The sequence below is a fragment of the Podarcis cretensis genome, assembly GCF_951804945.1.
Source record: "Podarcis cretensis genome assembly, chromosome: 10".
Lineage (NCBI taxonomy): Eukaryota > Metazoa > Chordata > Lepidosauria > Squamata > Lacertidae > Podarcis > Podarcis cretensis.
In genome coordinates this window covers 20,717,535-20,745,394 of record NC_137179.1, presented here as the reverse complement: position 1 = coordinate 20,745,394, position 27,860 = coordinate 20,717,535, and the positions used below count along the sequence as shown (strand labels likewise).

Genomic DNA, 27,860 nt, shown 5'->3' with positions numbered 1-27,860 from the left:
TCCAACGTACCAGGACTAGACAGGGCTCTGGACACCTCTAAACAGGTGAAGTTAATGTCCCAGTAGGTGCAAGCAATTTTATCCTCTAAATGCTTTACAAACAAGTCACAGCAAGTTACTGTTCATTCTGTCACCTCTTTGGGGCCTGAATGTAAAAGACCCCTACCCCCCACAGAAAAGCTCTGCTGGACAACACAAAGATGCAATGCATGACTTCTATGCTGCTTTTACTGCCACGAGGAAGGCTTGATGATGAGCCCTCAGCATTGCATTTGACTAGAGTTTTTCTCCACTCATGTGTTCAGACCATGCCCCAGCTTATTTCCTCGCGCTAAGCTCTGGAGTATACCAAGGAGCCAAGCAGGCTCAGCATAGTGGGACAGTTCGTTCAGGGGTGATCGTATCAACGGCCCTAGCCACTTGGATGTTCCAGACATCAGTCAGGGCTCCAACAGGAGTGACAGTCATAGCAGCCAGAAAACTCCCCAGAGCCACCTGGAAGCCCAATGAATCCATCAGCCTCCAGCGGCAGACCATCCTTATAGGTCCCCTGCTTCAGCAGTGGGAAGAAGGTGCTAAAATCATAAATCTCAACAGCAAGTTATCTGATTATGACAAGGTAAAGGTAAAGGGACCCCTGACCATTAGGTCCAGTCGTGGCCGACTCTGGGGTTGCGGCGCTCATCTCGTTTTATTGGCCCAGGGAGCCGGCGTACAGCTTCCGGGTCATGTGGCCAGCATGACTAAGTCTCTTCTGGCAAACCAGGGCAGCACACGGAAATGCCGTTTACCTTCCCGCCGGAGCGGTACCTATTTATCTACTTGCACTTTGATGTGCTTTCGAACTGCTAGGTTGGCAGGAGCAGGGACTGAGCAACGGGAGCTCACCCCATCGCGGGGATTCGAACCGCCGACCTTCTGATCAGCAAGTCCTAGGCCCTGTGGTTTAAACCACAGCGCCACCCGTGTCCCTGATTATGACAAGAGATTGATGTAAATATTCTCTACTTTCTGATCACCCTCTTCCTGTCCAGTTGTGAAAACAAGGTTCAGAGTGTGGCCTGCCACATGTGTTGGGCCGATGACATGCTGGGACAGCCCCATGTTCATCATGGCAGTCATGAAGTCCTGAGCCACCCCAGAGCCAGTCACCTCAGCATGGATGTTGAAGTCCCCCCAAAACAGCAGTCTGGGAGTCCTCAACACTGCCTCTGAGACCAGCTCTGTCAGCTGAGGCAGGGAGACTGCTGGGCAGTGAGGCTGGACAGAGAGCCTAGAGAGAAAGAGAATTTCTATAGATCACAGGAACTCCCCCTCCCTGATCCTCAGGTCTGCCTTGATGCTGCACTGAGTACCTAGGTGGGCATAGCTGGGTGAGACCAACTCCCCCCTGCTCATCCACCCAGGTTTCAGGGAAACAGACCAAATTGACCTCCACAATCAGATCATGGATGAAGGAGATCTTACTCTGAGCCGACCAACTATGGATTGTAGATTCAGTGAACCAATTAACACTAAAAAATGATTTAGCTAAGCTTTCTAGTGGCAGTTCTAGTGTTTTTATAAGAGTGCATCCATTTTTCTTAATTTAACTACATCCATTTCCCAACTGAATGAAGCCTGTGCTGTTAGTTTTTTGTTGGTGGTTCCAGAGAAGGGCTGTCCTTGCAGGTTACACAGTTTTACTTGATGAGAAAGGTGAAATCAAGTTACATTATTTTCTGAACATTTCAGAAGTTGTGGGTCTTAAACTGTAATCATTGAAAAGAGGTCTTGTGAGAGGCCAGGCAACTGCAAAACAGCACCTATAATTTGGCCCGTAATCTCCCATTGTGACTGAAATGGCTCCCAATGAGCAAACATACACACCCAGCTTTAATTAATTATTTTGCAATTCATAAGAAATCCAAACCCTATCCCATCATAGCAAGGCAGCAGCACATTACTCATGGACTGTGTTAGCAAAATCAAAAATAATCTATTTCTCAAAGATTTTAGATTGTAACACCCCTTTCTCAGCAAAGAAACAGAACTTCTCCTTCCATGTTTTTGTCATTAACTGTTACTCAGTAACAAGCCTAGACTCTCTCTGAAAGGTTGCTTATGAAATGAATGGTGATGTTAATCAAGAGCTTTTAGTGTAACTGAGTGCATGAGACATCCCTGAATTGTTCTGCTTTGAGGGACATTTCAAGGATGCTGATAATTTGTCCTAAAACACATTGTCCTTGCTGCGGATCACAACAGCAGTCTTCTTGCTTTCCTCTGCTAGACTTGCTTTCCTTAGCTAGACTCTCAGCTGGTATTCACACATACAAATGCAAAAAATCAAATATATATTTGATTTTTCTTTTCTTTTTTTTTAAAAAAACACAAGCCATGTAGAAACGAAGAAGTGGAAGGATGGAATGGAGGTGGGGTCAGGAGTGACAGCTGCATAGAAAAGACGTGAGGTGGGAAGCTTGGCTGTTGTCCGTGGCAGACTGACCACAGCATGCAGTGAAGAGCAAGAGGAGAAGAGAGAAGAGTTAGCCAAGTATTACCTGACAGTCTGGCAGTCTTGCCTCCTGGCTAGTTGTGAGCCGTGTGGCGGTATGGAGGCAGCAGGCTGCTGACAATCTACAAGAAACTGATAAATTAGACATATATACAAAGAGATGACACAAGGGGTTAGTAAGCTATAAACAGACAAGGCAGGTGGTGGAAGAGATTTAGTGAGGAATTTGTGCTCTGTTTAAGAGCTGGTCGGAATAAACTGTGAAGATCATTACAGGTTCTTTCACAAATGCCAATTTACCACTTGGTAAAAGGTTACTGGTATCCCTGCAAAATCTGACAGGAACACTGCTGCCTGTTAATAATATGATGAACAGCAGCAGTTCTTCATATTGCTGAGGGAAGCAGGGGCTAAGTCTGAATCCATATAATTAAATATTTTGTTAATAGTGTTGTGTTATGAAGCAGGTCCCTATTACGGAAATACACATAAAAACAACATGAGAATGTGTTGTGCGAGTCTATTTTTTGGATTCTATACACTTATCAGGAAAGTGTATGCACATGGCCATAATTATGTCTTTTAAAATATTCAAATATGAATTTCCAAGTACTGTACAAAAATTAAACACAAGAGTCACGTAGCCTATGAATTATAGATTATCTCCCTTTATTCTCACTAGGTGCTATAAAGAGGCTGAAAATCCTTGAGAACCTACCCAAATAAAAAAATAGTAACATTCTCAATATGCCCCTAGGAGATCCCTTCAAAATAGAAGGTGCTTCTAGACTACCATGTGTGGTGAACCTATGGCCATTCAGATGTTGCTGAACTACCAACTCCATCCCTGGCTACTGGCCATGCTTGCTGGGGCTGATGGAAGTTGCCATTAAGCAACATTGGGAAGGCGAAAGGTTCCCCACTCATATTCCAGACAGAGACTTAATAATTCTGGTGAGTTATTGGCAACAGATTAAAAAAACAATTTACCTTTTCTGTAGAAAGGGTAAATACATATGGAATGTGGATTTTTAAAATCTATTTTGTGATGCCAACAACAATGGTGCATGAAACTTCCATGCCTGAGGAGCACTGATCCCACAATAAACATGGAAGCATTGTCACAGATATATTATTTTTGGATGTGATTAAAACACTACTAAGGCACAGAAGATAGTGAAACTCTTTTTCCGTCCCTGGTCAAGTTACTGAGCGCTGATTCATGTCAGCCTTAAAATGCATGGCTGACTGTTTTCTTCTCTCAGATGAGATTTCAAATGTGACAAAACCGTAAGATGCTATTCAGCATGTCATTCCTCAGCTCATTTCAGGGTTGACTGCATGCAAAAATCCCAGCTTGTGGCAAAGCACTCATTACATCTATTTCACACAACTGTAACTTGAAATCGGGATGTCAGCAAAGATATGCCTGCTGCATACCTAATGGCCCAGGATTACTATAGGTTCCAGTGACTCTGAGTGTGCTTTCCTTTCCTTTCCTTTCCTTTTTCCTTTTTCCTTTTCTTTCCTTTCCTTCCCATCTTATTTCATACCCAGGCTGCCTCCAATTCCTTACTCTTCCTAGAGATCCACACTGCCCTCCAGTGGCACATAGATATAAGCAAATTTTGTATTAGGACCAGAGAATATTTATGACCTTGAGAAAAATTACCTTCAGCAGGAGGGTTATTACATGCCACAATGTGTGGAGTTATTTTACTGACACAGTTGAATTGCAGAATGCTCTGAAATGCTGGGCAGAGCTTGGGAGTTATTATTTGAGTAATGTAATATATAATTAAGAAGCTGTATTATTATAGAATTATTAGCCACCTTGAATACTGTGCAGAAAGGTAGGGTAGAAAAAATAAAGATTAAGATCTTTTTATCAAGTGAACTCAGTGCTGAACTGATGAAGTCATAATGGGGAGAAAGCATGTTTCCAAAGACAAGATTTATTTTTGGGGGGTGACTTTAAAGGGGAACTATTCTAGTCATGATCATGATTCCATACTTTTCATACTGAGCTTTACAGTGTTTTTTGACCCAACAAAGGAGAGTTGGTCAGTGTACTTTATTGCTAGGGGAAAAAAATCAAGGTTGAAATCCTATGCAAGCTTCAGTATTTTTAGAAAAAGTTATGAATTTGGGAAGTTTACAAATTTAATTCTTTTTATTTCTGGCTCCAGCAATGTAACCGTTAATTTCCTGGTTATCACAAGGTGTTCTCTGCCCTTATGACCATAAGGCCAAAAGCATTAAAGCCACCTATACAAATAATGTGTATTATCTGAGAAATGGATAAGCTTTCATTTTGCTGTCAGCAAAATATTAAATTTTAAAATGCTATATGCTTCTCTATCTACCCCATATGGAGCCATATTATAGTGTTGGTTTTGTAGGGTGCAAGCCTCATATAGCGCTAGCATGTATTAATCTAATTAGTGAATGAAGGGGTTAAAAACATAGAGTACACTTGAGGCATCTAATCATAAGCTTGCATTTTTATTAAAGCTTATATGTTTAATCAGGGCTTGTATTTTAAAATGAGCTTAAAGATTTTCAAATGTTTCATGCCAGGCAGAAGAGCAGCTGCCTAAGAACCTTGGCAAAATGTTTTTCTCCTAGACAAGGGGGCCCCCTGATTTATAGCAGAAAACAATTCTCAAAGTCGTAAAAAGGGAATTACAGGCTGACAGCCAAGGTTACACTGACCCTACAAATTAAGGGTTGATAAATAGTAAAATGAGCCATATCTTCTTCCTAAGGTTAAAAAGGTCAAGAGCAGTGAAAAAGCAACTGGTCTGGCTGGCAGAAAGGGAGCATTTTTGGGAAGTCTTTTCTAAAGCTGTTTCTTTCTTAAACTAAGATCCTTTTAAGATTTCTTTTCCTTTTAAAAGGTTATTTATGTATTAAATATATTAGTTTAAATATAATTATGCAAAGGATTTAAGAAATGCTAGATTCTTATTTCATATAGTTGTAAGAGTTGTAACTATCCTGAAATTAAGTCAGCCACCAGCCCAACCTCCTGTCAGACAGGAGATGCCATCGAGCACTCCTGATATATGGTTGTCAGGCCTTTTGTTTGGAAACCTTCAAATGAAGGAGATCTCTCAATGTTGATGTGAACTCAAAATCCTTGACATATGTTTAAGATAAAAATTCAAGATTAACCATCTGTTTTGGAAGGCAATAGGGCAAGGAGGGCAAGAGGTGAGCTGGTAATTAAGATTCCTTGTTGAGACACATGTAAGATATATTACTACTTATTTGTCATTTATAGATAGAAGAATATGTGCTACACACTGTCCTGCCAGGCTTAGCCTATGTCATCACATTCAGCTTGAGAACTGGATTACCAAGCCTTTGTTCTCTCTCTCTCTCTCTCCCCCCCCCCCCAAAAAAAAAATGTGGATTTCACTATGAGAGGAGTTCTGAGCAAGGTTTTAAAAAGCCTTATTTTGTTTAAGACCAGCTTGGATTCTGAAACTAGTATGTAGCATAGCTTGGAAAGAGCTTTTTAAATGGATATTTTGGGACTCACTGGAAGGGCACATTTTAAAGGGTTTACAGCCTATATTTCCAGGATTATCTTTGCTGTGTGTTTTGTGATATTAAGTCTCTACTTGGGTTCTCTCCAGATGTTTTGAGACTACAATTCCCATCATCCCTGACCACTGGTCCTGCTAGCTAGGGATCATGGGAGTAGGCCAAAAACATCTGGAGGGCCGAGGTTGAGGAAGCCTGTCCTAGAGGCTACTAAGCATGCTCAGACTGCACTGGGCTGTTTTGGGAGGAGCATTCCCTTTGTGAGGTTTTGTAGGAATGGAGAATCAAGACAGACGAGTAGGTGGTGTTTAGAGAGCGTCTCCTTTGCATTTCGCCCCGGGAGCCTTCCTTTATTGAATAACACACACATTGGCACAAGTGTGCCTGCGGCTGATTGGTTAATACAGAGACAAAGAAACTCATTGCTGGTTGGTTAACATAAATATAAGGCGGGTACAAGGCGGGATTACATATGATCGTTAATCTTCAATAGTTCAAAGGCTGAGAAACGAGGTGAAGCTAGACAGGTATGAAAGCTCCTAATCAACTTATAACTAAAGATTGATTATAATATGACTAAAGCAATTACTAATGTTATGATCATAACATTAAAGCACATAATCAATTATGCACTGAAGAAGAACAGGTCATTGTGAACTTGAGGTGAACTGAGGGAGAGGGAAATGGAATTTAGGGGGCAAAGTTTTGGTGCCTGGAACAGCTTTGCACAGTGTGCAGGAAGGAGAGAAGCAAGGAGAGAAAGATTATAAGGAAGACTTGAGACTTTCCAGAAAGCCAAAGAAAAGAAGCTAGCAATAGTTCCCAGAATGCCACAGAAAAGAAACAGTGTTTCCCATAATGCCACAGAAAGAGAACGTCCCTTCAAGGTTTAACAAACATTTTGTATTTCTGTGTACTTTCGGAGTTCACTACAGCATCCAGAGACCTTGCATTTGTTTTTCAATGGCCCTATTTTGGCTAAAATCCCATCTGCACTCAACCACCTATGTTTGTTATTAGAGAGAGTGGTGCTCGATCAAAGGTCCATCTGGTCTAGCATTCTGGACAATATCTCTGGGTGCTACAAGGAGGTCATGAAAGGTATATCCTTCATCCCTTGTTTGTCCCCTGCATCTTACATTCTTACACACGCACAGTCTCCATACATTGAGGTTCTATTGACAAATCACAGCTCATAGCTGTTTCATCTTTCCCCCAAGACCCAACCTTGTGACCATCAACACATCTTGCAGATGTGAGTGCAAGCTTATTCATCTGGACAAATCTCTGTTGTTTGGATATATGCCTGACCACTTGTCACACTTCTTTGTTTTTTTTAAAAAATACTCAAAGCACGTAACAATATAAACCTCATCAACAATAAAACAATTACAAATATTAAAACAAACAATTTAGGAGCCATCAGCAATAAGTCAGGAATTCAAAAAATAAAAAATAGCCTCCAGCAGACTGTTATTAAAATGTAGCACATAAAGAGATATGGTTTTTACTATCTACCCAAAAGCAAATATAGCTGGGGCCACAGAGAACTTCTCTGGAAGGGCATTCCGTAGGCTTGGTGCAACAACAGAGTACAGTGACATACTGAGTGCCTCAGAAGCTGACCTCATTGCTCAGGCCCTGTTTGTTACACTACTGATAACACTATGTTAATGCAACAGTATTTGCTACTAGCATGAATTAAACTGTTCTTGCTCCCCCAGAATAAATTACGCTATGCAGGAACAGAAAATGCCTTTTTCAATCTTGTTGTAGGAAGCGGGAGTCCTCTTGTAAATTAGTTTCGTAGGAAGCTGGAGTCCTCTTATAAATTAGTTTCACTCTTCTCTCATAGTGCAAACTGTATTGATTTGAACCATGATGATTGCATTAAAATCTGTATAGAATATTACTTGGGAGGAGGGAAGATATTAATGCAAAACCATGGTCACAAAGGCAGCACTCAGCAGAAATGGTGCTGGAGAACCAGGCTGTCACTGCATAGTTGTATTAAGACTGAGGGTGTATTCTTTAATGTAACATCAGACGATGAACGCAAGCCTCCAGTTAGTGAAAAGTATTTCTCATGTTACACTTCAAAGACATGGGAAAGTGCTTATGTGTCAGTCTTAATGTGTTGACTCCCAAACTGACCTATGATCTTCAGAGTTCTGAATCTAGGAGAAGCAAGCCATGTGCATCACTCATTCAGCAAGCTATCTGCAGGTGCTAAAATTACTGCCTTGTTTTTGAAGCTCAGAAGAAGCAGAAGTCATTGGACAATTCTATAAAAGCAATTTGTTCATTGCAAAATGGAAGGAATATTTTCCCCCAGGTCAGAATTTCCAATTATGCTGGGTGGGGGGATATGTGGCACTCCCTGTAGGGTATATTGGTCTCCTTGCTTTAATTATCTGTTTCGTAGGCTCCTTAAATTATCTGCCTTTCTAGACACTAGACTAGACCTCTGCTTATGGCTGATTGAGGCTGGCAGCACTAAAATTATATTTGCTTCTGCCCTGCTTCTGCTCCATGCATGTAAAATCTTTCTTCCCCGGTGATTTTATAATGCCCTTTGTTCAAGACTCAGGATGTATTTTCACACAAAATTAAGTAAAAATTTAAGGCTCAGATAATCCACTACTGCATTTTTTCCTCCCCAGATTTCAGGTTTTTTCCTCTTTTTTTTCTTGCCAGAAATAAATGTTTCAATAATATACATAAAGTATACCTTTATACTTTATGGGAGTCTCCACCCCCATTATTCAGCCCAGACACTGTGGTTCAGTTCCAAGCCCTTCTGTAGGTTCCCTCACTGTGGGAAGTGAAGTTACGGGGAACCAGGCAGAGGGTCTTCTCTGTAGTGGCACCTGCCCTGTGGAACAACCTCCCACCGGACATCAAACAAATAAACAACTACACAACCTTCCAAAGACATCTGAAGGCAGTCCTATATTGGGAAATTTTTAATGTTTGAGGTTTTACTGTGTTTTTATTACATTGGAAGCCACCCAGAGTGCCTGGGGCAACCCAGTCAGATGGGTAGGGTATAAGTAAGTTGTTGTCATTGTTGACAGAAGGTGATAGAGAACAGGAGGGCTTCACTGTTTCCTCAGCAGTTCAGAAAACCAATTGTTCATAAAGAATGAAGTTCTCTCAGAACTAGTTACTAACATTTCATGATTTCTCTGTTAGTTTAAACTTTAGTTTATTGGAACAAGCCAGGTTCAGAAATCATACTTTGATATAGGTTTATTTCAATAAACCATAGTTCAGGCTAACCACAATTTTCCTTGTTGGGATGTAATAACAAATCAGTCACTTTAAATCTAGAAGCAAATGGTTCCCATTTCTTCTGCTTGCACACTCAAGACAACACAAGAGAATGTGACTTCAAAACTGGACAATGTTTCTTTGAACCCTGGTGAATGATCATGTGAATAGATTTAACAAAATATGAGTAGCCTGAAAATCAAAAGTGGTGCAGAAAATCTCTCTTAAACTATCAAATGTATCTTAGTCTACAGTTGCACTATAATCTTAAATGAGATTCAAAGCAAAACATGGCTTCATTTCAGGAAGTCAGGATGATGGTTATTGAAAACCACTATGACAAATGCTCAGATAAAATATGAACCAAAAATTGTGAAAGATGCAAACAGTTCTAATAGGATGTCTGTGTGTGGGCTAACAGGATAAAGGAAGCTATTAAAGATAAGAAAGCTTCCTTTAAAAAGAGAAAGTCTTGCCCAAATTAAGTGATAGAAAGAGGAAAACCTCTGGCGTAAAGCTTGCGTATCTAGGTACCCATCTAAACCGGTTTACCTTGGGTTCCATAATAGCCAGAGAGACAAGGATCCTGCAGACTCTAGAAGCATCTCCAACTAAGAGAATGAACTTCACTTACCATGTTGCTGCTCAAAATAAGTTGTATAAGAACAGTAATGCATTTTGGGAGTAAAAGATCCTGTTACACAAAATTGGGGTACATGTAGATAAATGTGCCTTGAAATAGTTGTACAGATAAAACATGAACAAGGCAAATACACAGAGCAAGAGTGAGCCTCCAGTTTAATTCTGAGACCCCTCCGAACAGGTAGCAGGGAGTTCTTGATAACATCATTCCTCCACACAAAGCTTTACACTTGCAAATCACTCAGGAAGACTCGTCAAAAGTGAATAATGTATTTGAATAAGGGCCAATCTTTGTCAACTAGCTCTGACCCCAAGGTGTTCACCAATTCAACAGAAGGCTCCAGCAAGCCTGGAAAAGCAATTAGCATGCCTTATTCAAATTTCTGAGTGACAGACTTGTAAATATGTTGCAGAAACATAATGGAGCATTTCCATGTACAACCCATTTCCATGTATTACATTTTGGGTGTTCTTTGGGTAAGGGGCTGGACTATTTCTAAAGTCTTTAGAAGTTGTTCCCTATTTTTGTTCTGGGGTCCCTCACTTCCCTTGCATAGTGGGGGTAGGAACAACTCTTTGCAAATAGACCCCTAAAGAAAAAGTCAGCCTTGTTTTCTACTACCTGGCCTTGCTTCTGTTTTCCTATTTCTCTGACCTACAAGATGATCCTTTGAGGGAGGGAAGGCTGTTTGAGGTCATATGTTGACTATGCCTAAAGAGTGCTTACTAATGGTTCCTGATAATCATGGGGAAAAGTGGCAAGTGGGGTGCCACAGGGTTTTGTCCTGGGCCCATTGTTGTTCAACATCTTTATAAGTGACTTGCATAAAGGAATTGAGGAGATGCTCATCAAACTTGCACATGACACTGTTGTGGGAAAACTCTACACTGCCAAGTTCATTTTTAGATGCAACTGTTACAAATAGACTGAGACCAATCCATAAAGGAAGAGCACCCAGGAGGGTAATATTTATTACTGCTGCAGCAGGATCCCCAGTCCACCAAAAAATGGTGGGACTCGAGAGATAACTTATGGCGCAGCACACTGTGATTGGTTACATTCTGCTGCAGTATCGCGCCTGCAGTTTTCATTCATTCTTTCTTATCAGCTGTTATGTAGCACCCTGCTTGTGGTTAACGCTTAGCTGGAATGAAATATTCAACACAGCAATAGAGAAATTAAAATAATAATTTATTTGTCGGACAAATAAATGAGAGGCACAGTGGTATATGGTTACCAAGCTCTGGCCTGCCCTCCTACCATTATGGCCAGCACTTATATTTCCTTAACCCAGCCCCCTTGCTCCTCCTTTGGCTGCCTCTGTCCAATCAGCCTGGTTGAAATTCCTATTGGCTGTTTGCTAGAACCAATCATAAAAGATACACCCATTTCCTATTACCTTTTATGGGAAACAAAAAGCTATATATTCTTCTATCTATAATTGGCAAACAAGTAGCCATTAACCTCAACAAGGCACCTTAATTACCAGATCACCTTTGCCCCCTTAATTCTAAAATAGAGCAGATGGCTAAAACAGATGGTGGCTAATTTTATTTTAAACAGATGTCAGAGATCTTGGGTTCACATTCTCACGCATCATCAATGAAAGATCTCCTTTGGAGGTCTTTAAACAAAGGCCTGACAACCATATGTCAGGAGTGCTCTGATGGTGTTTCCTGCCTGGCAGGGGGCTGGGCTCAATGGCCCCTGTGGTCTCTTACAACTATATGATTCTATGAAATAAGCATCTAACATTTCTTACTTTCTAAATCCTTTGCATAATTACATTTAAGCCAATATATTTCATACATTAACATATATAAATTTAGAAGCAAAGGCCTTTTCTATGTAAAAAAAGGAATTTAGTAAAAGCTAAGCTAAATTCTCTGAAGCTTCAAAACGGCTTCAGAGAGAAGCATCTTTTCCCTAGCCAGCTGCTGTTTTGAGTACTTTTGCAGCATTCTGTAATTTGTATGGTCAGTGTGACCTTTTGCTTCCAGCCTTTTTATGACCGCAATAAACCAGAGGGGCCCTCTGCCCAAGAGCTTGCCAGCTGCCTGCTGGTTTCCTGCCTTGAAAGAAACATTTGTGAATTTAAGCTCATTTTAGAATACAGGAATCTGATCAAAATATAAGCCTTGATAAAAATGCAGGCTATGATCAGATGCCTCAGTTGCATTACCAATGTACCATTTCAGCAGATACCACTATGTCTACGTGACAAGCTCCACTCTGCTATGGTTATCAATTTACACAATTGTCAGTCTATATAAAATATCAGGCATACTTGGAACATTCCATATGTCAGGCCTAGGAAACTAAAACCTAGTAAGCTAATGTCATAGAAGGCAGAAACAGGATTCAAGATGCAGCACTGGGCCCAAGCTAACAATAAGAGTTTAAATAGGGGCAAATTTGAGGTTCTGAACTTAGGCAGGGAGAAACAGCTACACAAATATAAGATGGGGAACACCTTGCTTACTAGTAGTACAGGTGTAAAGGATCTAGGGGTCTTAGTGGACCACAAGCTTATCATGAGTCAATGGTGTAATGCAGCAGCAAAAAAAGCTAATGCTATTTTAGGCTGCATCAACAGAAGCATCGTGTCCAGATCAAGGGAACTCAATGATTCTATGATATCAAAAAGACTTTGAAAAGGTACATAAAATAGCTGCCAAAATGGAGGTAGGGGTTGGAGCACCCTCCCTGTCAGGGCAAGCATTTAGAGCTTTTTACTTTTTAAAAAATGAGTTTTGAAAAGAAACTTATAGACTGCCTAATTTTCCAAAGAAACTGAAGGTGACAGACAAAACAAATGATAGAACAATATAAAACAAACAACAAACTCCAAGCTGAACCTAAGCCTAAGCACAAATTCAAGTTGATTAACCAAAAAACTTAACAATTCCAAAGGAATCATCAAAATAAAAACCAAAATAAACTGGGGGGGAGGGGGGGTCAGCTGAAGGCCCATTTAAAAAGTTGTTGTCAGAGCTGCCTCCAGGTCCCAGCTCACAGAGGACCAACGCTAGGCTGTAGTTATGTACAAAAGTCTTTATTGAGGTTCAGTTTCCATTTTAAAGCCGCAGCGCGCAGCTCTACGTCTCGACCTTAGACCGGCGAAGTCCCATCTGAGTCTCCTCCCCTTCCACACCAGTTTAAGACTCTCGCCTTGCTCCACCTCTTCCTAAGTTCCTTTCTCCTCTGGGCCCTCCTGCCCGCCAGGGTTTCATCCTTCCTGGACTCCTCTGACGCTGACCCTGATGATTCTTCCCCCTCCTTCCGGCGGGCTTTAGGACCTGGTTCCCTATCCGGGCTACCTTCTGTGCCGCTCGCCTGTACATTTGAACTTGGCGCGCGCGCCCAGCCTGCAACTTTCCTCTTGACCGTTCCCTCGCTCTCCGATGGAGGCGTGGCCAACCCTGACTCATCTTCTCTCGCTGGTGGTGCATATGTGGGCTCTGATACCTGGGACTCCTCCCCCCCACTACGCTCTGGTGGGGAAGCTGGTCCTGATTTCCAACTGCTGCTCTGGGAGTCCCCGCTGGCCCCTTGCTTCTGGGGTGTCCCCCTTGGGTCCCCCCTTGCCCTGCCCATCGGCGCCCCCTTCTGTGAATCTTCCGATTCGCTGGAGAGGCTCATGGAATCTATCGGGCTGCTGTCATCTTCTCCTACGCTGCCCTCGGATTGCTCCCCCTCGCTCTCCATCTCCTCTCCTCCCTGCGCTCCCGCTGAGTCCCTGACAGTTGTTTCTTTACTAGTCATATAAAACAGAATAGTGATGGGGCCTACAACTCATCTGGCAAGACATTCCTTACCAGGGGGAGCATCACTACAGAAAAAACCCTCCACTCTGATGTCACCAGCCTCTCCTCATGAGGTTGAGAGACCTGGAGTGGGGCCATAGATGACTCTCAGAGCACGCAGGGAGCAACACACAGAAGAAGCCAGTCTTTAAGGTACCCATGCCTTAAACAAGTAAAGCTTTAAAAGTTAACACTAGTGCTTTGAATTGAGACTGGAAACAAATCAACTATCACTGTGGAATATGCAGACAGAAGCAGATTTAGGGCAACTCAACCAGTCTGTCCCCCGCCTAGCCTTCCCTTCTCTTTTCTAAAACCTAGTAAGCATTTGCTTCCAGAAGGAGGCGTGGGGGTTCTGGCAGGGTCCTAGAGCCCTCACACCTCCTTCCCAAAGTCCTCGCCGACCTGGCTTTGGGAAGGGAGCACAAGGGCTGGGGTGGGACACCATATTACCAAGGTCTGGGCCTGATGCAGAACCAGGTTGATGGAATCAAATTGCCTAGTACTCGTTATCATTCTGATTCCAGCATTTCCTACTCAGTGCAATTTCCAAACAGTTTTTCAAGGGTGGCCTCACATACAAAGCATTATAATAGACCAATCTGAAGTCCCTAGGGCTCACTAGGGAATGACCATGGCAAGATCTGACTTTCTCAGGCAATGGTCGTGTTTGACCAACCAGCCAAACCTGGGAAAAGGCACCCCTTGCCACCTGCACATCTGGCAAGAGCGGTGGATCAAGGAGCATCCCCAAACTACACACCTAATCATAGGGAATCCAACTCCCTTCCAATCAGGCTGTATAAGACATATTATCTACTCACTAGTCCTTCTGTTTTGCCAGGTTTAAGTTTCAACTTGTTCTGCCCCTCCAGTCCATCACAGCTATCAAGCAGCAGTTCAGCCTTTTAACTGTCTCCCTAAGATCAAATGCCTAGCTTTGATGAAGGGCCTGTGGTCCTTTCTCAGAGCCAAGGTACAAGAGAATCATCACCATGGTGTTGGAGAGGAAGAAAAGGAATGTGGGCAGTGGCTTCCACGCTGTGATCTTCAGATGAACGGCTGTATATAAATCTATCTATCTATCCATCTAATAATGAAAGGGATTTAACCACAATTGTCGCTACCAAAAGTTCATCATGGTTCCCACTTATCAAAATGCAGCACATCCAAGCTAGATATCTGACAAAGCTTCCACTTGCTGCACTAAGAATCGCTTTTACAGAATTACGATTCCAATTGATGCACTCAGCGGTGGTGGATGGCCGGTATGGGAAAGTACAGTACAAGGAGAGACTTTGTCTGTGTGGGCAACCTTGTGTAGAGGACCTGTTGTTGTTTAGTCATTTAGTCATGTCCGACTCTTTGTGACCCCATGGACCAGAGTACGCCAGGCACTCCTGTCTTCCACTGCCTCCCGCAGTTTGGTCAAACTCATGCTGGTAGCTTGGAGAACACTGTCCAACCATCTCGTCCTCTGCCGTCCCCTTCTCTTTGTGCCCTCAATCTTTCCCAGCATCAGGGTCTTTTCCAGGGAGTCTTCTCTTCTCATGAGGTGGCCAAAGTATTGGAGCCTCGGCTTCAGGATCTGTACCACTATTTATTGCAATGCCCGCTATATATAGAACCAAGAGACCAATTTATAAAACCCCTGTTTACGAACAGAACACACTCGAACAGGGTGGAAAGGGTGAAATGGCTGCTGAGTGATACTGATGACTTCGTAACTTATAAAGTAGCACTATATGCATTGGCAGCTAAGAAGATCAGGAGAAAAGAACTAGAAAAAATAGTGGTCAGTTGCAAAGGTGATTCGGACATTTTAGCTGGCACATTCTACCTGAGAGCCCCCTGCTATTCAATCGTATGCAACAAATAATTTTTAGGAGACGCGACCGTGGTTTATCATATTTGCAGCACCCGATGTTTTATGGTTTTTATGGTTTATGTTATTTAATAATGGGTCGAGATGAGGGTGCTGCTGTCCACAGCTAGGAGGAGCAAGGGAGCAACAGCCAGATTATGCTCCCACAGTCTGGTACTGGCCCTGTCATGCATATTTAACTTATGAAATTCTCTGCCCCAAGATATGGAGATTGAGATACAGAGCTCTACTTTAGGGATGGGAAAGCTGTGGCCCTCAAGATGATGTCCTCCAGCTCCCAACATCCCTGACATCTGGCCATGTTGGATGGAATTTGAAGTCAAACAACATCTGGAGGGCTATAGATTTCATATGCCTCTGCTAGGGATGAAAGAATTTGTCAATTTCATTTCTCTAAGTTTCTCATTTTTCTAGTCTTAAATATACTGCTGCACATTTCCACACAGGTTTCCCCCTCCCCTAATTTTATTGGGGGGAAATCTGCCTTTTCGTGTAAATTTATCCTACTAAACACATGTTCGTATGCATTGTTGACTAATATACACATTTTTACAAGCAATTTCCCCATATATAAAGCGTTTTGGGATATTCTTCCCCTAATATATGCAAATTTTATGCAGATTTTCCCCAATACATTTATATTGGTTGGATAACTTCACTGTAGAATTTGGGTGTGTGCAAATGTAATTTTGGTTTGGGGAATGGTTTGAGAAGTGTGAATTAGTTTCTCATTAAAATGCAAAACAAAATCAAATATCTCCTTAATTTCTACTCTTTACAACAGATAAGGCTTCTATTAGAGATTTATAGCTCACTTACAGAACTGACAGAACGCCTTGCTCAAAAGCAAGTGACAGTTAAAAGTAGTCTATCTGTAGTGTATTCGTGCATTTCTATTACACTTCTACAAAATGTAACAAATACATGTATACAAAGAATAATTGTGAAACCCTGTAGTTAAAATATAATCATGATATATTTTTAAGAATTTGAAAAAAAGTCAGATAAAATATACTGTTTTAATCATTCCTCACTAAATCTACTGACAGTCTAGCCAGCAGGTCAACAGGTTAGTGAAGTAACAGACAGAGAAGATTTTTTTAAAAAATGATTTTTTCATTGCCTTATACAGTACACAGCAAAAAACATTTAGCACTAGGAGTGCACATGCTCATATTAAAAACATGGCATATAATTTCCATACTTCAGTAGGAAAAGATCTTGTAAGCATCTTGATTTTGATATCATTCCACATGGCATCAGTCTGAAGTGAAACATAATCTGCTGGGCACATTCAATTTAAAATATCAATGGGCACTGGATCAAGAGTTTAAAGGCACAACCAAAAGGCATTCCTGGAATATATTACATACTGCATAACAGTACAGAGATTCCATTAATCTTGATGTTATTATTAGCTGGTCATATTAGGAGAGGCAGCTATGTTGTAAATAATATTATGCAACAGCTAATAAACCCAGGATCCATTGGATCCCAAGCTGCTTAATAATAACAATAATAATAATAATAATAATAATAATAATATATTTATATCCCACCCACCTGTCTGAGTTTCCCCAGCCACTCTGGGCGGCTCCCAATCAAGTGTTAAAAACAATACAGCATTTAAAAACAATACAGCATCAGACCCAGATCCTCCCCAACCTTCCAAAATGCTCATTGTGAGCAGTACAGCTGTGGATGCAGAAGTGGCCCTGTCGCTCCTCAAAGCCCCATCAGCATGGGGAATAGTTGTGATTGGGAAACAGTTAAGCTGAATTCTGTGGTGCACATTAAATTCATGCAGGGCTATCAGTAAGCTCCACAAGCCACACTAGTTCCCCACAAATGCACCCCAAAATCCTCTGCAAAATGCAGGCAGACATACTCCTGGGCGAAAAGGCTCGCATGAAATTTCAATACAATTGGCTTGCACAACGAGCTTGGCACATGTACTCTGCAATCCGGGATGCAAAAGTAAAGGGGGCAGCCATTCACCAAGTCAACTTGTGTGAATCAGCCATCATTACTGATTGATACGCCTGCCTTCTCAAATGTCCAGCACAATGCAGTGTGCTCACATGGAATGGAAAAAGTAGGTTACACACACAAAAATCTCATCAAACCGTTCTGGGGGCAGCAGGAACCTAAATATATCAAGGGTTTGTGCTAAGAATTCCTAAAAGATGCCAACAAGTGTTGTAAACAACAGATGATTGAGGTTACAGTACAACAACATGCCAAAGATTGCTGTAGTATGGCTGAAACTGGTGCCTCCTTGTGGAGAGCTGATTGACACAGCTTGCAACTATACCCACAGTACTCGGATTGAAGCTATATCCACGTGGGTTCATTTTTAAGAGGCAACCACATTACTGATAAACTAGGCTAAGCTTGGAACCTGTAAAGACCAACTTCGAGAAGAATGCATTTTTTAATTTATTTTAGCTATGGTCTACTCTATCTGTTAGTGTGCTCACAATTGCTAGTAGCAAATTATGATATATAATTATGATATATTTATGCATGTATTCTGCTTCAATACTTTCCAGCTGTTTTATTTAGTGAGCTTTGGCAGAAGGTACACATGGCTTGCTTGCCAGTAAAAGAAATGGTTTTAATAAGGTGATCCTGTTGTATAAAACTGAAGATGAAAATTTGGGAGAGAAAGTAATAAGCAAAGCACAGCAGTGAATTTGTGTCATCACAACTATTAAATCATATTGCTCAGCATGAAATGTATGCCTTCAGTCTTGTCTGTAGTGCTTGGAAACATAACCAGACCAGAGGAAAAAGCACAAAGCAGTGGCACCAAGAGGTAAAAGTATGTTTTGCTGGGTTGATAAGAAGTTAAAACCAAGAAAGGCCCTTAGCAAACTCCCCCACCACCACCATTTTGAATTAGCTTTCACAAGGACTTGTACCACAGCTGGAATGAATATATATGCACATGTAATGCTTATTGGTTTGATTCAATGAGCATCTCAAATATGGCAGATCTAAAATAATAATGAGACAAACACAGGATAAGACATGATATGTGAAAAGTGCAGAGAAAAATTAAGTTATTATTATACTAGGTGCTATAACAGGGCTGGGGAGCCTGTACCCTCCAGATGTTGTTAGATTCCATCTTGGATCAGCCCCGGCCAACACAGCCAGTGGTCACTGTAGTCCAGTCATCTGCAGGGCAACAGTTTTCCCCATCCCTGTTCTATAAGAAGCATCTGTTTTCATTTCAGAGCAGCATAGAATGAATTGGTTGGATGTAGAATACAAAAGGGTTGCAATTTGCCTGATAATAATTTTCATCCATCTGCATTGGTACGCATTTGGTTGCTCTAATGTTCAAACAGAATTGCTTGCAATTCATTTCAAAATGATGTGTGGGAGAGATGGGATCATACCTAGGAAACACCAGACTACAAGAATCTGAAGAAGTGTGCATGCACACGAAAGCTCATACCAATGACAAACTTAGTTGGTCTCTAAGGTACTACTGGAAGGATTTTTCTTCTTTTTTTTCTCTTTTTTTGCTACAAGAATCAAGTTACTATTTGCATATTAAACCATACTCTACAGAAAGCCAAAGCCTGGTAGTGTTCCCCACCCCCTTCATTTGGCCATTATTGTTTTCAGAAGAATTACTGAATTTTTAAATATAGATATTTTTAAAAAATGGGATCTGTGGTTTATCACCACAATTATCCTTCATTTATTGACCAGAATCCAAGAGGATTTGAATACACAGCACCTGGAGGGACTTTTAAACTTTTCTTTCTTGATTTACACACACATCCATGCCATGTCACAAACAACTGTGGAACATTTCCTTAATTTCCTCAGCAGCCGTTAGCTATTGTTATGACAAATGTCCATAGAGGGAACTGCAATAAAAGCTTCCTTTGATTTGTACAAGAAGGGATTAGATATGCTAATCCAAGTTTGTAGGTCAGAGAACCAATGGATCTTGAGTAATGGTTCAGCAACCTGCCTATGCCAACACACTCTAAAACACGAGTCATTTTTGTATGAGTCATTGTACTCTCTTGAATAATCAGAAAAACATTAAAACAGCAATTCTGTAGCATGGGACTATTGTTTCACAGTTGGACATGTGGAAGTTATTGTGCAGTCCTTTAGATTCTGGACACTGTAAGTTACGTGGAGCAGTCCATGGAGATGGTCCCTTATGAAAGGCCAACAAGCCAATTGGATAACTGAAAATGTACCACCACAATCTTGCAACGTTCCGTAAATTAAGAACCAAACACATAGATCGTACTTCTGCAGAAGACATCATACATCCGCTTGTTCCACTGGAAGAGTTTGCACTAAACCAATTGTTGGGAATCTCAGAACTCTATGCGAATGTGGTCCACCAAGCTTATCTCTTTGGTCCTAGGATTCTCTGCAGCCTGCTCCGCCTCCCAAGCCACACACCTCTACTGCCTTTGCTTCAAACCAAGTGTTTCTGCCTCCGATAACGTCTGTTTCTTGCATAAATGGAAGACAGATAAATGTTTGGGTAGAAACTAGCCTACTGCACAAAAGTAAATTTGCATGCATTTCTCCTCCCACTTTTGTATCTGGCCCCATCAGATACTGGTACTTGTCACCTGCAACATTGCCCAAAAGTGAGTGTGGACCTGAGGCTGAAAAAGGTTCCCCATTCCTGCATTGAACTATGATTTAGTGTAAGTGACAAGATCTCGCTGCTGTGAGGCTGAGCTTTGCGTGCTCCTATGTAATGCCTCTTTTCTGATGCTCCACTAACCAAGCTGTGCCCAAAGCCTGCTGCTCCCTTTGACCATGGCACTAATCCTTGTTTAAGGGTTGAGGAACGTGACCCTCCATATGGTGCAAGTCCTATGTCAATTCCAGCTGGCTTCTAATCATAGATTCTTAGTAGGCCTGTATATTTTCCCCACTGGCCATTGACTTTATACTCCCCCCTGGGCTTTTCTCTTCCTCTAGTATGCCCTCTCCCCTTTTCAATAGGCTCACATCTCTCCCCTCCCTCAGTCTTTTTTCTCCCAGTTCCTTTGACCCTACCTCCTTCCTGGAGCTGTCCTCTCTGACCTTGCCTGGCTCTTTCCAAAGCGTCTGCAGTCTCTCCCTTTTCGGTGCAACTCTCTCTCCTTCGTGATGTGTCTTTTGCTCTATCCTGTGCGGACAGCCTCTCTTCCCCTGTTCCCTCTCTGGATTCTGGCCTTTTCAACTGGCTGCTTCTTGGTGAATCTGTCTCCCCGTTCACACCAGTCTGCTGTTCCTCATCTCTTCGCCAGTCTTCAGGTTGGTCTCTGAGTCCTTGGCCTCCACATCTGACATCAGCAGCAGGTGCCAAAACATATAGCTGCTCCAGATCAGCCCCACTACGGTATTTCAGGGAAGAAGTGACTGCGCTGAGCTGAAACAGTGGTTGACACTTGCCCATAAATTTAAAGTATAGGATTTAACCCTTTCATCTTTGCATAGATTATTGATAAACAATGGAAATGCATTCAAAACAACATTGTAGGAATAGTCATTTAAATAATCTCAGGAACTAAACCTGAGCTAAATACAATACCAGTTTGAATCTCTCCCCGCTCCCCTGAACTGGAAGATTCCAATCTGAATTGATAACAGCTTGATCAGCTGCAATAAGAAATACAGTGGTGTCTCGCAAGACGAAAAGAATCCGTTCCGCGAGTCTCTTCGTCTAGCGGTTTTTTCGTCTTGCGAAGCAAGCCCATTGACGGCTTAGCGGATTAGCGCTATTAGCAGTTTAGCGGCTTAGAAAAAGGGGGGGGGAGGGGGAAAACTCGCAAGACTCGCAAGATGTTTTCGTCTTGCGAAGCAAGCCCATAGGGAAATTCGTCTTGCGAAGCGCCTCAAAAAACGGAAAACCCTTTCGTCTAGCGGGTTTTTCGTCTTGCGAGGCGTTCGTCTTGCGGGGCACCACTGTATGGGATGGAATTCACCTAACACACCCCACCAGTGGCATTTTGGTGCAAGGCCTTCAGCTGTAAGCCACCCAGAGTTGCTGGGGAAACTCAGTCAGATGGGTGGGGTATAAATAATAAAATTAGTATTTTTATTATTAATGTGGCTTTACCCTCCTACCCCTCTGCTCTCCTACCCCTTGAAATAGGCTGGGGGGGATTCAGAAGAACCCCAGAGCAACAAGCAGGGGAAGGAGACAGGCAATTATTCCACCTGGCAAGCTGGAATGCTTGTGCAGATGGAAGGTTAATAAGAGTGCAACACTGAATTCCATCCAGTATCCTACCAACTATTGTAGCACAGCAGTTGTGCTGTATGGTTTTTGAGCCCTAGATATGCATGGGGTTCTCAGGGGGGCTAAACTGGACCAGAGATGAGAGGAGCACAGAATTCTGTATGTGCTGTGAATAAATAAAGCCCTTGATTCTAGATGGGAACTTCTCCTGCATGAGCTCTATTGGAAGAAATGCTATGTTTTTGTACAGGTTGCATTCATTCCAGTGGGGTTTGTGCAAATTAACTATCAGGTGGATTATGATATTAGGTGGGAACATAAAATTACTTCCATGCTTTGTTCTGTTGTATCCTCCTCACTTTAAAAAAATGAGTAATTTGGAATATGCACAGGAAATATGTGCTTTTTATTTCTTTCTTTGGAAGTGAAACTCATAAATAACTCATAAATAAGTAGGGCTCATAAATAAGTAGGGATGGGGATACTTTTTAAGAACATAAGGCTAAGAAACTGATGGAAAAAAGGTTATTCTCTGACTAGCAGAAGTCCTAACTGTGCAGCCTCTGGTTTTGAAAACATCAGCACAAACTGTCAAACTCTCATGTGGCTAGAAAGGTTCTAAAATGGAGCTGTTTTCCAGATACAAAAAATGTCACAGATGAAACAGATCTTTAAAGCATACAATTGCACCCTTACACTGGGTGTAAGGATGGGGAGAAGAAACCTACTCACTAAAGCCATCTTGTTTTGGAACACTTCCCAAATTTATTGTTAAATGAAAGGAAGGAACAATAGGTTTTCACCTTCTTTCCCATTGATGCCTTTAGAACATTTGGAGCACACACAAGTATTACTAAGTCAGTCCCAGCAAATAAATATGAAATATTTGTTAAGTACAGCTGTCAGGGAACTGCCATCAGGGCCAGAGGGAGAGAGCGGGCTCCAGAGGGATTCCAGAGAGCGTCCCGGGATGGGGAGAGGCAGCCCATCTTCTGGGGAAGGGAATCAGCGTAGCACCAGTGGAGAAGGGGGGCAGATGGGGGAATCGGTGAGGCGTCCCATGACTCCTCACCGGGGACCAGCAGGGAGAGTAAGGGTCCTCCACTGCCCACACCCTCCCTGCGCAGAAGACTTCCGCGCAGGGAGAGTAGGCGGAGACTTGGAGTCAAAGAACTTCTTTGCTGGAAGAAGTTCAAGAAACGCCCACTGACGGATACTGCCAGCGATTGAGACAGCCACGGGCAAGTGGCTGTCAGGTCAGAAAAGGTTCACTCAGGCTACCCAGCCAGGTGTGGCGCTGGTTTACGCACGAGCAACCCCTAGAACCATTACAACAGCACTTCACAGTGTGCTAGGAATGATCAATGCTTATTTAGTGTCATCTTCTTTGGAGCATCTCTTCCAGTGACAACTGAACTCCAGCATAAACATCCATAGAAAAGGATATTGGCTCTCAGATCTGGAGCACTTTCAAAAAAACATTTTATTTTTAAATGTCCTCCTAAGTATTTTTTTTTTAGCTTTTAAAACATCACATGATTTAAATCTGATCCATCTAAAGCTGATTTTTCAACTGAAAGAAGAGATGTAATCAAGTTCAGTGAAAATACAGGGAGGCCGAAGAATGCAACAGACAATATTATACAATTCCCCAACGTACAAAACAACCAGGACTATGGTATTTTCCGATGAAGCTTCAAGAGTGCAATCTGGTACTCAACATCCTCTGGCTAAGCAGCTTTATGATTTGGCAAAACCCCACTATGCTAATAGAACACACGATGTGCCTCTGCCATGGAAAAGTATACCGATGGAACCCCCCCAGATACATATGTGGGTCTGTTAGCACTGGAGTTTCCTGTCTATTCCAAAACCCAAGCTTATGGAACTCCATCTTGCTTGGGCAGTTGCCCTCTCTTGGGCACGGGCCTCACAATGGATCACGACATATGTCTTTCTGTGTGCCAAAGGTAAGTGTGCTATAACCACCTGCCCTTATGCAGCAATGTGTACATTTGGCTCCACATCCTATGCTTCACTCCCCTGAAACCCATTGGTGGAAGGGAAAGGAAGCATGCTCCTGTGTGGTTCCTAGCTTAGGCGGAGCACTTCCTTGGCAAAATGCGCATGAGCTGAATGCTCGTTGCCCACTTGCCCACCTGCCTCCCTCTATGCTATCCTGGACCTTCCCACCAATACGGTGTGTGTAAGCTGTATGTAAATGTATTTTCATTGGGGTATTGAGCTACTGCCCCAGGAAGCAAGTGAACCTTTGTTGGTGTGTCTACGCAATTGTACTGGCCATCACATTTTCATTAAATGATGCCCACCAGGAACAAGGGGGGCGGAAATCTGTGTGGATTTGAATTAGAGCATGCTTGTTCCAACTTTGCAGAATACCAAGCACAAAAACAGGAAAGCACCACTGGCAGGCAAAGGCAAAACAAAACAAAGAGGAAACCAAGGGCTTGCAATTAAGTTTAGTCCAAGCCTTACACTTTTTGTTCTATTTTGGCAGCAATTATTACCAAGTTCATGAAATGCTATAGCAAATCCTGCTCTTGAGAAATAATTTATTTCAATATGTGTCACACCTACAACATATTTCATTTCAAGGATTTGGAGTCTGGTAGTTTTATTTCTTTCCTCCACTTGGGATGAGGATGGGGTGAAGTTAATGATTTGCTCTTTGTGTGGAATTAAACCAGTGAACTCCTGGGTGTGTTTCTGTCTGCTTTGAGGACCACAGCACAGAATTTCTCTGGCTGTATCTGTGGACACTAACTTATTCTCTGTGCTTCTTCCATGTTGGGGCCATGGCAACATGGCTTTGTTCCCTTCATGCATGGAAAACATATTGCCATTGTTGCTGGCTCACCTCTTCCTGGTTGACACTGGTCATGTTTCTAGGAGCACTGGGGATATGCCTGTTGTTTTTGTACCATTTTTGTATTTTGTGTGTTTTCCCCTCCCCTCCCAGAGTTAGCATGCTTAGGATATGGCAGCTGTTCCACCAATGCAGCAGCAGCATATCCTCTTTCCTGGCATAGCAAGCATATAGGATTGCACTTTCAGTTACTTTGATGTGCCACTGCACCTCTAGCACTTCAAATAAAACAAAAATCTAATTCCATGCAGTACCAAACATTTTAAATATTCTTTTAAAATGTGTGAAATGGTATTTCAAAACATAGCACCAAGCAAGTCAGCACCTGCTGCCTAAGAATATATTACAAAAATATGCATCAGATGGATTCCGCCAACTGTATCTGATGCACCAGACCTAAAAGATGCAGCATTTTTATTTAAGAAACTGCACATAGTTTAAAAAGGACTTTCAATTTTTTAAAAAGACCTTTCAGTAAAATTCATAAATGGAAGAAAGAAGAGTAACTAAACACTAATACTAGACCCTTTTCCTTTTCTTGTAGTTATATTAACTCTTCTTCCAGTTATATTTTTAGGTTTGAGACATTATTTGGTTAAAAATCATTGTAAAAAATAAAATTAAACTGAATTATGGACTATAGTTCTGCAGTACTATAGTTCTGCATGGTGTGAATTATGATATTCAATTTTAACTCATTCCCATGACACACTGGTGGTTGGTTGTTGTTGAAAGATCTAGAAATGCATTTTCTCAAAAAATGAAGGCTGAACTTACAAGGCAGTAAGCCTCACAGAACACGGTAGGATGTACTTCTAAGTACATATAATAGGATTGTGCATATGTCAGCATACAGCACCTTCGGGGTCAAATGGCAGCTGGGATGGGAGAAGATTGAATTAGTATTTTTTTTGAACCAGGGGGCAGGAGCTGACCTGAAAGAACGTAACATGTAGCTTGGCCCTAATACATGTGACTGGCACTGTACAGAGACACATCCCATAAACTGGTATGTCTATAGTGTGTTAATTCATTTTTTATATCTAAGTTGGAAGCCGCCCAGAGTGGCTGGGGCAAGCCAGTCAGCGGGGTATAAATAATAAAATTAGTAGTAGCAGCAGCCGCGTGTACTGTATATTGTGAAACATGGCAGGAAATTTCCAAGTTGAAGAACGGCCTACCAGGTTAGGAGTTGTAATGGAGGTGTATCATGGGACTATATTTGTGGCTCAGTCACAAGGTGTTTAGCTCACAGTCACATGAAAGAGATCACAGTCACATGAAAGTATTTCAGATCTATGCATATGATAATCTGGTAGGCATCCATGTTGGGTGCAGTGTCTTTTTGTTCTAAGCTACTGAAGAGAACAGATGTGTTTTCTCTCCGTTTCCAGCAAACAGCCTGAGGCTGCATTGGAGAAGAGACAGAGCTTTGATTTTAGCACAGAAAACAAGTTATTTGTAATCTATTATGCCTTATGCTGAGACCAGTATAAGAAATACGGAACTAACTGAATGTAATTTTTATTGTTTAAAGTTATTTTGAAATTAAGTCCTGTGTGTAAAGCTTTTGAACCATATTTTTAGACTGGAGAATTTTTATTTCAATACAAGAGTCAGTTTTTGTTCATCCAGCAGCTTCCACATGCACAATATTAATAATCTCAATAAGATATGCTTCCTGAATTGAACTTCACATGTTTTAAACTCTCTGACTGACTGTTGGCTCCAACAGATACTAGAAGCACCTGTGACTGCCCTCCTTTCTGTCTCATACTGCTCTACACTCTATAAAATGAGAGAACTGCTGTTGCTTACAAGCACCTTTTCTGGCATGAAGGAACAAGGATGTCACTCCTGCTACTTTCATTCACTTTTCTATCTGCTCTTACGTGTAACTAGAAAAAGAGCAGGAAAAATCTGCCGGTATCGGAAGTTACCTTGTATATTTCTAATTCAGAACATAAAGTGCTTAAGAAGGTATTTTCAGTGGGAGCTCTCGCAAGAGTCCCCCAGAAACCTGTCTGAGCCTGAGCCTACATTCTAGAAGCAAACTTATTTTTGTTTGGTGATAACAAAAAGTCTGGGTGTGTCGTCTTCATTTTTAGTTAAGTGTCTACTGGTTTTATTAGAAAATTTATATTTCTGTTTTTACAATGGGTTGTATTCAAGTAATTTTTCCTTACAGTAGACCCATTGAAATTAATAGATCTAAGTTAGTCATGACCATTAATGTAAATGAGCCTACTCTAAGTAAGGCTCTTTTGGAGTTGCAGTTAAAAGACAAATAAAAAAAGATAAACATTTCTTCTAATAGATGATAATGAAGTATCTAAGTCAAAAGGCAGAGTGCAAGTTCGTATTATTGGAAGGGCAATGGGGCTGGAAAGAGGAACTTTTTCATTTAAAAGAACTCTTCCGTTTAAAAGAATTAAAAATACATCAGATCATTTCCACCAAAAGCATGTCAGATCTGGATCAACTTTAGCACATTCCAACAGTGTAATTATCAGTGGTGGAGGAACTACGCATAATGACCAAAAGTACCCCCACCTTGTATTTGGTAACATGTACTGGGCCTAGATGCAAAATCCATGAAAATTCCTCTCAAGTGCTCCTCATGAAGGATGTCCTGCCTTTTGCAACGTTCCACTGGTGCCAGAACTTTTGAGAGGTAGAAAAGAGGCGGTTATAAGTAATAAGCAGGGTACAGGGGAGACATGAAGGCAAGAATGGAAATGACTTTATTCTGATTGCCTCTCACAATTCGTTACTGTGATATCCTGGCCTGCCATTTTTGCGACATGCCTAAGTCCAGTGTATAGCTGAAGTAATCAATCTGACATAATTTGCCATATATAACACTGCCCTAGGCAACCAGAACCAACAACTAGTTTTCTAGCAGAATTTAGATGGTGAGCTGTACCCTAAAAAGGAGGTCTCTGCTCAATCTATTGTATCTTAAGGTGTGTTCAGGCAACCTGGGAACAGGGGCAGGGTGTGCACAAAAGCCCCACCCCCAGCATCCATATGCACATCACCCCATCCCCACTGCTTGGTCTCCCACTTACATGGGACTTCTATCTGTGAATGT

General features: G+C 41.8%; 1 protein-coding gene across 19 annotated transcripts in view; it reads right to left on the bottom strand.

The window, feature by feature from the left end:
• The window catches only part of BICD1 (BICD cargo adaptor 1), a 127,622-nt gene that overhangs the window by 2,782 nt on the left and 96,980 nt on the right, over positions 1-27,860 (bottom strand). For 4 of the 19 annotated variants that reach the window (XM_079992315.1, XM_079992304.1, XM_079992306.1 and 1 more), the window contains one exon: positions 2,544-2,619. The exons of 2 other annotated variants lie outside the window; for them this stretch is intronic. In XM_079992315.1, coding sequence (XP_079848441.1) covers positions 2,544-2,619 — 76 coding nt within the window. Of the gene's footprint in view, positions 1-2,543; positions 2,630-18,957; positions 19,064-20,711; positions 21,085-27,319; positions 27,431-27,860 lie in introns of those variants that run through there. 13 more of the 19 variants (XM_079992301.1, XM_079992318.1, XR_013842788.1 and 10 more) reach the window with 11 other exon arrangements.